Source organism: Trematomus bernacchii, unplaced genomic scaffold (genome assembly GCF_902827165.1).
Source record: "Trematomus bernacchii unplaced genomic scaffold, fTreBer1.1, whole genome shotgun sequence".
Classification (NCBI taxonomy): Eukaryota; Metazoa; Chordata; class Actinopteri; order Perciformes; family Nototheniidae; genus Trematomus; species Trematomus bernacchii.
The window spans coordinates 1,334,760-1,345,672 of NW_022987648.1; the positions used below are offsets into that span (position 1 = coordinate 1,334,760).

At 42.2% G+C, this 10,913-nt stretch overlaps 3 protein-coding genes across 3 annotated transcripts; 2 read left to right on the forward strand and 1 right to left on the reverse strand.

Annotated features, from left to right (window-relative positions):
* The first annotated feature begins 2,394 nt into the window (after window positions 1–2,394).
* LOC117485930 (ASNSD1 upstream open reading frame protein-like) lies at window positions 2,395–3,422 on the forward strand. The gene is made up of 4 exons (XM_034134637.1): window positions 2,395–2,589; window positions 2,820–2,873; window positions 2,962–3,037; window positions 3,169–3,422. The coding sequence occupies exons 1-4, from the start codon at window positions 2,515–2,517 to the stop codon at window positions 3,207–3,209; spliced, it is 246 nt and encodes an 81-aa protein (XP_033990528.1). The 5' UTR covers window positions 2,395–2,514; the 3' UTR covers window positions 3,210–3,422.
* Window positions 3,181–6,488, forward strand: asnsd1 (asparagine synthetase domain containing 1). Its single transcript, XM_034134635.1, has 3 exons — window positions 3,181–4,633; window positions 4,841–5,022; window positions 6,044–6,488. Exons 1-3 carry the CDS (start codon window positions 3,224–3,226, stop codon window positions 6,288–6,290), a joined length of 1,839 nt encoding a protein of 612 aa, XP_033990526.1. The 5' UTR covers window positions 3,181–3,223; the 3' UTR covers window positions 6,291–6,488.
* Window positions 6,312–10,050, reverse strand: zgc:136439 (uncharacterized protein LOC678627 homolog). Its single transcript, XM_034134636.1, has 8 exons — window positions 9,722–10,050; window positions 8,755–8,844; window positions 8,595–8,674; window positions 8,391–8,506; window positions 8,202–8,299; window positions 7,043–7,111; window positions 6,892–6,950; window positions 6,312–6,621 (listed from the first exon to the last, which is right to left on the reverse strand). Exons 1-8 carry the CDS (start codon window positions 9,911–9,913, stop codon window positions 6,501–6,503), a joined length of 825 nt encoding a protein of 274 aa, XP_033990527.1. The 5' UTR covers window positions 9,914–10,050; the 3' UTR covers window positions 6,312–6,500.
* Between the last annotated feature and the right edge of the window lie 863 nt (window positions 10,051–10,913).

Genomic DNA, 10,913 nt, shown 5'->3' on the forward strand with positions numbered 1-10,913 from the left:
ATGTCTGTCTGTGAAAGTATTTCAAAATGTTCAGTTTGACCAATTAGGCTCTCTTTTTCAAGATGCATATTTCAATCCAAGAGGGGAGATCCTTGCCCGACTTACAACGATGCACTACATGTTGCGAAGTCTTTCACTGCCTGTTCTGTGCCTCAAATGTGTTCCACCCAGCCAAACTGAGCAAGGTCCAAACCCATTTAGAGAGCCACTTCAACCGTGCAGTTCTCCATGAAGGTAAAGTTTGCAAACATTCTCTTGTGAAATGCAAATGAAGTTGCAATGTGTCTGCATTAAAAGCAGCCTGAATGTTATGATCAGTTCCATTTGAGCAATAAATCAAAACAAGTCCTTCTATGATTTGTTTGTGGTGACCAGTTACTTGATTCAGATGTTTGGTATTCATAATTTACACTTTAAAATAATATGATCACAAAATAATAATACTACAATTCTATGTTCTTATGTTTAAGGGTATACCATTCACAGATGTGCATTAAATTGCAGACCAGGATTTCATTTCCACTGCTTCTACTGCCAATCAATGCTGACGCTTCCCGGGGTACTGCAGCTGGAGCTGTTTTCTGGTGGTTGAGGGAACAGCAGACCCCGCCTCACCCCAGTGAACAATCCACAGTGTGGAAATTGTGCCCAATAAATACAAATGTATTCTGCACTGAAATGCCTCTCGTCAAATTGCATGTTTATCTTTTGCAGCCTGGTGCATAAACACACTAACAGTTGTTTTTGAGTAATCTAGCACCTCTTCAAAGACACATTTGATTTGATTTATTTCGAACGTGTAATACAATAAAAAAAATATATATAATAATAATAAAATGAAACAAGAGAATTATGATACTGGAGAAACATAAGCAGTATCAAATTGATTCAAAGGAGTTTACACTTATTTAACCCCACCCCTTCTCCCAAAAACTAAATTAACAGTTTTGTTTTGTTTTAACAAAATATACATCTAAATGTATGTCTACATACAATATACATTTACAATTATAAATAGATTATATCATTATTACTACAATATATATATATATATTTATGTTGTATGTCAAATTTGATAAGACAAATATAAAAGACTATCTTTATACATACAAAATACATTTGTTATTAAATAACAAAAACATATTAACAACAACTTGTTGTTAATAATAATAATTTAATTTCAGTAAGAAAAACATATTTTCATGCATTTTTAGATGGTTAATAACAAGCATTACAATGTCTAAAGAGACTCGCTGTGTATGAGACTCAATACTCGCTGGTTGTACTTTTGCGGTCATCCAATCCGCTAGGTGGCGATGTGAGTGCGGTCCTGTGAGTGCGGTCCTGAGAGTGCAGCCTCCGACGCTGCAGCTTCATACTATTGGCAAGATGCTCGGCAGACATGTGCTACCAAGCAAGCGTACTCGCGATTGAGAAACACCGTCTGTCTGGCAATACAGTCAATCATTATCCTGGTGATTATTTCGCAGATAAACCTAGTAACCCCGCCCCCTTTTAAAAAACGGCTCTTTTGAACGGCTCTTTGAAAGGAACGGAGCCATAAGATCCGGCTCCCTTCAAAGAGCCATAATTCCCATCACTAGTACGCCGGGCTCGGTAGATTTCCAAGTATGCTGGAGATTGGAACAGTACTTCGGCGGCACTCGATGACGTAGTATGCTTGAAATAGTGGCTCTGCAGCAAATCAAATAAAATAAAATCAAGGTTTATTTATAAAGCACATTTAAAAGCGATTTTTGGTCGGGCTACAATCACATAAAAACACATTTCTATAATCACAATAAAAGACAATAAATTACAACAGATATTTAAAAAAAAACACAGGGAAAAGTCAGGAGTCGTGCTCCGCTCTGACTAAAAGGCCAGGGAGAAGAAGTGTGTCTTAAGAGTAGATTTAAAAACCCCTAGGGTCTGGGCCGACCTCACATGGAGGGGCAAAGTGTTCCAGAGCCTCGGGCCAGCTGCTGCGAAGGCTCGGTGCCCTCGGGTTTTGAGCCTGGTCTTGGGCACTATCAGCAACAGCTGGTCAGCAGACCTTAAAGCTCTTGTTGGGGTGTAGCGCTGGAGGAGTTCAGCTATATAGGCCGGAGCCAGCCCATTTAGTGCTTTAAAAACAAATAAAAGGAGTTTAAAATCAATTCGGAACCGAATTGGAAGCCAGTGCAGTGAGGCCAGAATTGGGGTGATGTGGTCACGCTTTTTGTGGCCAGTGAGTAGACGTGCAGCTGCGTTCTGGACTAGCTGCAGGCGTTTAATTGACGCCTGGTCCATACCCACGTACAGAGCAGCTTTACTCGCGATTGAGAAACACCCACAGTGTCCTCAGGATACACGGTCACTAATACTGCCGTTTTCCCGCCGACCTGCAGGAGGCAGCAGAGTCTCATCGGACAGACCTCTGCACCCGGAAACGCTTTCAAAGCTGCTGAGCATGTGTTTACCACACTGAAATGAATTATCTTCAACTACATACATAATAAAAACCTCACCAACATGTCGTCAAAAAGTCGGGATAACGACGATAACTGTGAGGGACAGTCTGCGGTGAAGGAGGAGCTGAACAGAAAGGTGACATGTAGCTGCTGACTAATGTGAAGCTAAATATTAGCTGGTAAACATGTAGCATATGTCATCACAACTCAACAGAATATATACGTTAATATATAGGCTATATGTAAATTAACAGACTCATTGTTCTCTTTTCTACATGCTACATGTCTCTAAATAATTTACCATGGCATCCTGAGAAGTTTGAACTTTTATCAGGTCAGAAATAAATTCATGTTGCTAACTTTCAGATCAAGGAGCAGAAGGTGGTCGTGGACGAGCTCTCCAATCTGAAGAAAAACAGGGTAAATAGAATTTCCTCTAAATACAGTTCTTGTATCTCTCAGAAAATCTGTATATTTAGGTACAATTTGTGTGTATTCCCTCCCCCAGAAAGTCTACATCCAACAGAGGAACAGTAACATTTTTTTCCTAGCAGATAGAAGTCACACACTGGGGGCATGCAAACGTAAGTTGAGAGCCGTATATTTTGAAATATAATTTTAACAGATACACTCGCTATTTGTCTGTCACGTTGATTCTCAACTGAGGCTGCACAATAGTTTAATGGACATAACTGGTTATCAATTTTATCTACAGAGGAACTGGATGACATGAAAAAGGATCTGCAGGATATATAAGACTAACCACCACAATGTGCGGTATCTTCTGTCTGTTGAGTCTGTCCCCGACTCAGTTTGAGTGGGACAAGACAGTTTATGAACATTTAAAGAGAAGAGGGCCCAACTTGAGCCAGAATCTCACAGTTAGAAGCACAAAGCCCTGCTATCAGTGTGTATTCTCTGCCCACGTTCTTCACCTGAGAGGCCTTCTCACCCCGCAGCCAGTTGAAGACAGCAGAGGAAATGCCCTGGTATGGAACGGGGAGATTTTTGGAGGTGTCCCAGTGATGCCGGAGGAGAACGACACTGCTGTTGTCTCTCAGCGGCTCTCGTCCTGCAACAGCTCTACAGAGATTCTGTCCTTTCTCTCCACTGTACGCGGACCGTGGGGCTTTATTTACTACCAGAAGGCTGGGGACTACCTCTGGTTCGGCCGAGACTTCCTTGGTAGGAGGAGTTTGCTGTGGAACTTTGATGCAGAGGTCAAAGCCTTGACTCTGACTTCTGTGGCAGCCCACAGTGCTGGACCTGCTGCATCTGCGTGGCAGGAAGTCCCAGCAGCTGGTGTGTACCGGATTGACCTGAAGGCAGTCTCAGAGGCAGGTTGTGTAACATTTGAGGTTTATCCCTGGGCTTACGGAGAAAATTGTCCTTTCTATAGCTGTACTCAAACTATATTAGAGTCTGTGCCGAGCGGCTGCACTGCTGTTATTAACCGGTCAGGCCTTGCATTGACCTCCCCTGTGTGCCCTCTCAATACATCCATCCCTGAGTCTTTAAACCAGGAAGAAATTCATCCAAACGCTCATCCCTGTGATCAAGATCTGGAGCAGCTGCCTGCAGGCAAAGAGAGAGGCGAGGCGGTGAACCGTCTCATTGATGTTCTCAGCGAGGCAGTTAGGCGTCGCGTTCAGGCTCTGCCATCACAGGACAATTCTGCTCCGTCTAATGACAATGCCAGTATTGCCATGCTGTTCTCTGGAGGTATAGATTCAATGATCCTGGCCGCCTTAGCTGACCGTCACATTCCTGCACATCAACCAATAGACCTTCTCAATGTAGCGTTCAAACTACAGGTGCCAAAGAAGCAGAAAGAGTCTGCAAAGAAACCTGTGAAGCACAAAGATAAGCCCACAGAGTGTAAGACTGATGGCACCGAGTCCCTGACCTCCAGCCCTTTCGATGTTCCAGACAGAATAACAGGGAGAGCCGGTCTCAAGGAGTTACAGCAGCTAAACCCTGAAAGGAGGTGGAGGTTTGTTGAGATCAACGTCACAAAAGAGGAGCTGCAGAAAACCCGTCAGGAGCGCATTAGTCATTTGGTGCATCCCCTGGACACGGTGCTGGACGACAGCATCGGCTGTGCTGTGTGGTTCGCTGCCCGAGGGGCAGGCTTCATCACGGGGGACGGGGACCAGAAGCCTTTCACATCCTCCGCAAAGGTGAAGTACAACAAACAACCCTTCCAGGACCAAATGGCCCCTGGGTTCTTTAACTACAGTTATTGTGGTGGGGAAAAAAGTAGAGTGACAATTGCTAAAATAACAATACATAGATGTGCTTTTCTTAGTTTTAACAAAACAAAAATACATTAAAAGAGATGTTTACAATCAACAACAAACACATTGACCTGCTATTCTGTGCTGCAGGTCATTCTGACCGGCATCGGAGCAGACGAGCAGCTGGCAGGCTACTCCCGACACAGAGTCCGGTTTAAGACGTCTGGACACCAGGGACTGATCCAGGAACTGGCCATGGAGCTGGCCAGGATCCCTTCCAGGAATTTGGGCAGAGACGACAGAGTGATAGGGGACCATGGGAAGGAGGCCAGGTTAGTGAGCTTTTAATTTAATTTTGTGTATATAAACATACTGCTCTGGAAAAAATAAATAGACCACTACAAAATTCTCAGTTTCTCTGGTTTTACTATTTATAGATAGGTATGTGTTTGAGTAAAATACAAATAAATATTTGATTTTTTTAAAACTGCAGACTAAATTTCTCTGTGTTGGAATTCAACAGACACTGGAATGGAATGGCTGCAATACATGTAGAGATTTAAGAAACATTTGACGGGTTCATCTCTTTCAGAGCTGTATATGTCGATATTAAATGTATTTAATCTGTGGGACGGTGGTACATTTAGTTCTCTGTCTGTACCACACACTCAAGAGATATTGATAATAAAGGTGACTTTGACTTGGTGCGGCTGTTGATATGCATGTCAGCAGAGCCTTAAGGCATGTCTTGAAGCTGCCTATTTTATCTGTCCAACAGTCGCACTGTAAGATCTTTGCAAATATTTTGACTTCACCATTAAGGTTAATGTTTAAATCGTTTGTTTCTTGTGGGATGCAAGCAGGACAAACCAAAGGGACACTCATAAAAACAAAGTGTAGTGACTTTGTCAGTCAAGTGCCTAAACAGTCCCAGAATGGAGAGGTACTCTGAGAGAAGTACATCTCCTCGGTACTGTAGAGGTTCCTCTGAGCAAGGCATTAGATTCCCACAATGCTTCGCCGTTTATATAATCCTAATACTAGGATCGGTAAAATGCTGAGACCAAATGTAGTGTGTGACCATTAAAAGAGGATTTGATTAGAATCCTCTATTTCCAGAAACATTGTTCCGTTATGCTACTAATGGTCAAAAAGTCCACAGTAAAAGGAGGATTCTGTTTAAGCACCCTGTCAACAGAGATAGAAAGCAGGACAGTGCAGACGTATTGTCCTCTGACCGCGCTCCCACTGATTAACTTCAGTAAGTATGAGGCAGACTCACTGAGAGACTTTATTAAAGTGTGAAGAAATCCCATTTAGAGCCTAGTATCTGACCCCTGCCTCTGCCTGCAGATTTCCCTACTTGGATGAAGATGTGGTGAGCTACCTGAACTCTCTGCCTGTGTGGGAGAAGGCGGACCTGTCCCTCCCTCGAGGCGTCGGGGAGAAACTGCTGCTGAGACTGGCAGCCAGACAGCTGGGCCTCGGCCAATCAGCTGTCCTGCCCAAGAGAGCCATGCAGTTTGGATCCCGCATTGCAAAGATGGAGGACCACCGGGAGAGGGCCTCCGACAAATGCACAAGACTCCTCACTGAGTAGAAAAACTCAAGTAGTAAAGTGTAATGAAGAGACTTTAAAAATCAATTTTTAATAGAAAATATTAATTGGAAAATGACATTATTTACAGTTACAATTCTTGATTTAATGTGACAGACAAATAGTTGAATATTGATTGATTATCTGCTGGTCTTGGATCATTTTTGAACATGGCAAAAATAAATATGGTGCTTCAGTTCATCTCTGTTTCCTCTACACCATGTAAGACTCGACATCTTGAAGTGTTTCTCTGAAGTACAGGTCACATTCAATATAGGACGGCAAGTTTCCGACATCAAAACGCCCAGAAATCTCATGAATGTATACTGGCTTCCTATAAGAAAAAAACAAACAAAACAGTCTCGTTTATTGAAAGATTCACAGACAAGGTGCCTGTAAAAAAAAGTGTTAGCTTTAGCTGAGTAAATCCTACATGTATGAAAACTGTTCATACATGTAGGATGATCATAAAGAAACACCTTAATAAATCCAAATCTCATGTTGTGATCACAGTAAAGGATCACAAAGAAAAACAGCTGCTAGTCACTAAGCAGGAATACTATATTATGAGGAGTAAAAGCTCGGGGGGGGCAGCACACATTACCTGGGAATGAGCCAGGACACAAAGTTTCCTGGGGCATCTTTCTCTTCAATGGGAGCCTCCTGTGGAAATACAAAGTGGAGCAAAATGGTAACAATAAAACGCTTTATTCTTCATTCACGGCACACGTGAGACTTTCTATTATTTCATATACCTTCTTTTCTTCCAGGAAGTTCTCCAACAGAGGAAGGCTTTTCTTTGAAAACATATAGAAACAGGGACACTGAAAAACAAAAGGACATTATTACCTCAAGAGTATAGATTTATATACTGCACATGTTGAAAATGTTTAATTTCTGTTTTTTTTTAAATTTTTCAAGGAATTTCATTACCCTGGGTATCCTGTAAAGATGTATTTGCACATGTACTCATGTACTCGTCTTGCTGAAGGGGAAATAGTTTAAGACTAGCAACTAAAGTGAATAAGAGCATCATTGGGGAAACCACCTACGTCTATAGAGAGGCGAAGTCCCTCCCTTTCCGGTGGACCTCCATGGGACCTTATTTCGGAAAAATTATGTATTGAAGTCAATGGAGAGAGAAAGATTATCTTTCGATCCCGTTTGAATTGTGCCACGAATTACACATATGTTTGTCAATTTAAAAGATAATTTTGCAAGTCAAAAACACTTTTATTTGTGTGAACCGCTCAATGACCTACATCTCCCGTCTCGCACCACACACCAAGACGGCCGTCACGTTGTCACATTTCACTTCTTTCTTTCAGAATGAGGCGAAAAGTATTAAAAGAGGTGAAAATCACTTCAAGTCTGGGCATGTTGAGAGCTGTACATACACACAAGGGGAGTTACTCGGTTCCTAAGAGCCAGCATGCGGGACCGGGATTCTGGGATTTGTAGTCTTTCTAGTTGCCTATTTTTCATAGTCTTATATTTCAACAGTTTTACGACAAACTGTGACTTTTTTGACATGGAAATGATTTTTTAAGATTGACAAACATCATATGTGTAATTCGTGGCACAATTCAAACGGGATCGAAAGATACGTTTTCTCTCTCCATTGACTTCAATACATCATTTTTCCGAAATAAGGTCCCATGGACCGGAAGTAGATGGGCGTGACTTCGCCACTCTATGAGTCTGAATCATTAGCCCACCACTGCAAAGGATGTGAAACCAAAGAACAAATATCATTTATTATCTTGCTAAATCAGGCTACTAAAAAAAGGTTAACAATAACATCTTATTCTTCTGATGTGGAACATTAATTGTTCAGGTGGCTCTACCCTTTTTTGAAAGACCTGAAGCCTGTTGGCTCCATCTGGCCTGCAGTAGTGTGTGTGATGAACTTACTGCTCTCCTCGACTGTGTCTCCGCAGGAAGAGGTTTCTCCTTCATACAGAGGACGTGAAGATCACCGTCTACTTCCAATATCCCGTATTTACTCGTTTCTGTACAGACACACAAACAGATAAGATAAATCCATGTTTGACATTTAATGAGGAGATAGCTTCCATAGGGTCAAAGTCTTATCTGACTCACCCTCCTCTTGGCACTGGTAGGACAGCAGCAGACAGCTGTCCTCACTCTCTGCCTGGAGCTCATTGAACCTCTCCTTTACTTTCTTCAGGCTGAAATCTTCTTTAAACAGCGTGTCTCTGTTATGATGCAAAGGGACTTGTGAGAATCTTGAATGTTGATTTGTAACAACACCTTTGCACGGTTTTGTTGGTAATGTTATCTTACCCCCCAATAACTAAGACATGGTCCTCTATGTTGAAGTGCTTGACGGCCAGCTGCAGACAGGCCACAGCCCCGAGGCGGCCCTGTGGAAGGAGAGAGGCAGAGGATGCTGTAGAAGAGAGGCATGGACAAAGCATGGCATTATTTCTAAAATGATATTTACTTCATTGCTTGTCGTCTGATCGCTGAGAATCTTGACATTTGTGAAATGTGATGCCCACTCTTCAAACGCAGCATGGTAAACAGCGTTGGTCTGTGGAGAGAAAGGGATGAGCGGCGAGGTCGTCCTCAGGTCGGCTTCAAACTGCATTATTAGGAACAGCATCCCCGATCCATGATGCAAACATTTCTATTGGCATCATGCCATATGTACTAAAGAGCAATACAGATAATACAAGAAAAAGCATTATGTAGAATGGCTGATTTTAGATTTTCCTCAAATATGTTTGAGTAGGTTGATGCTTAATAATGACTCATTTTAACTGCTATATATTTATATAGCCTACTCTTTGGTAGTTGGTTCTTTTTTAACAACGCATCCTATTTCAAATGTGATGATGTTTGCTTCAATATATTAATATGCTAAGTTACTTGAAAGTGAACAGCTGATACTCAGGTCATCAGGTCTAAAGAAATAATACAGACAATACGGATTATGAATACTCTGTAAATATAAGTCCTATATTCATACATGTACTTAAGAAAAAGTACAAACATATTAGCATCAACACATATTAAAATAATAAAAGGTACTCATTAAGCAAAATTAGACCTTAAATAGAAATGTATACATTTAAGTTTTATTATCATTATTGATGCATCACTGGAGCTGGGTGTGGATTTCCTACCAGAATTTAATCAGTTATAATATATATCATAATTGCATTTTCTTGTATTAATCTATTTGAGGTGAATTAACTTAAGATGTGAGATAAATGCAGTGGATTTAAAATAACAATATTATCTAATATAATGTTATAAATGTGAAATCTAGCATTAAAAGAAACTACGTATACCCAATAGCCTACCTACTTAAGTACAGTATTTTTTCATGAATTTATGTAACTTTCGACCATTCCATAGAGATGATTGAGTAAACATATGTGGTTTGTTCTGCTATCATCACTCACTACCACATGGATGCAGTCCACGCAGCGGGCCGCGGTCAGGGCTCGGACCCAGAGAGAGAGCAGCGCGCCGCGGCCCACCGGCAGCAGCGGCTTGGCGGTCCCAGCCAGGTGAGCGAACCTCCCGCTGCTGTCGGCAGCCACGTCCCTCTGGAGCCTGGTTCCGTACCCGGCGGCGAGAATTACAGCTTTCATTTGACCTCTGAACAGGGGAGACTCTCACTATATTAACCTAAGATGTGGTAGGAAGGAAAGTTAAACATTAGTACAGGAAAGACCCACGGCCAGTCGGACTCATCTCGCGAGTTCACAGTCCACCAAAAGTCCGTCTCCGCGAGACTCAAGCCTTATAGCGCTTCCGGTTACAACTTTCAAAACAAAAGTGTAGCCGAGAGCTGTGATAGGGTCCTATGCAGTGTTGCCAACTCCATAGTCCGAAAAGTCGCCAGAAGTCCCTAAATGACGTCATCGCCTAATTTGCATATCATGTAATAGCGGTAAAAAAACGTTCCACCCCCTTCAAGGATCAAAACTTGAAACCACCAGACAGAGTAAATCCAGACGACAGTAGATCAAAAATGTCTCTATTAGAAAAGGTAGAAAGTAGTTTTTAGTAGAAATCTCCCTTACAATAAAGGCAGTATAGTATGCCCGTGTGTGTCATCTCCAATAAATGGCTTCAACCATCCTTTAAACTCAGGGTTTGATTCCCACTCCTTTCTGTACTTTTGTGAATACAGTTTAGACTGTGACATGATGACCTACGTGGATGTTTAGCTTGTCACAGAGGCACAAACACACAGTGGACGAGGTGATAGTGACTGAGGCTGTGTGAGTCAAAGCAAAGCAAAGGCAGTTATTTATTATAGTGTGACAGTGACAGTGACAGAAACATTTACATTTTACATTTAAATCCCGCTCATGCGCAATTCATTTGCCGTCTCGACGCGGGAGTGTGGCTGTCTCCTCTCTGCTCTGACTGCAGCTGAGCTGCTGCGGGAGGCAACTGTGAGTCTGAGCGCCTGTGAGTACTATGGGAGGGCAGACGGGCTCACGGCAGCACCCGCGGCTCGTTAACTGCTGAACAATATGTGAGTCTCCAAACACCAGGAAAGTCCCTAATAACACCATTACAAGTCGTTAAATTAGTCGTTAGTCGCTTTTGACAAAAATAAGTAGCCGGAGGGTTTGGAAA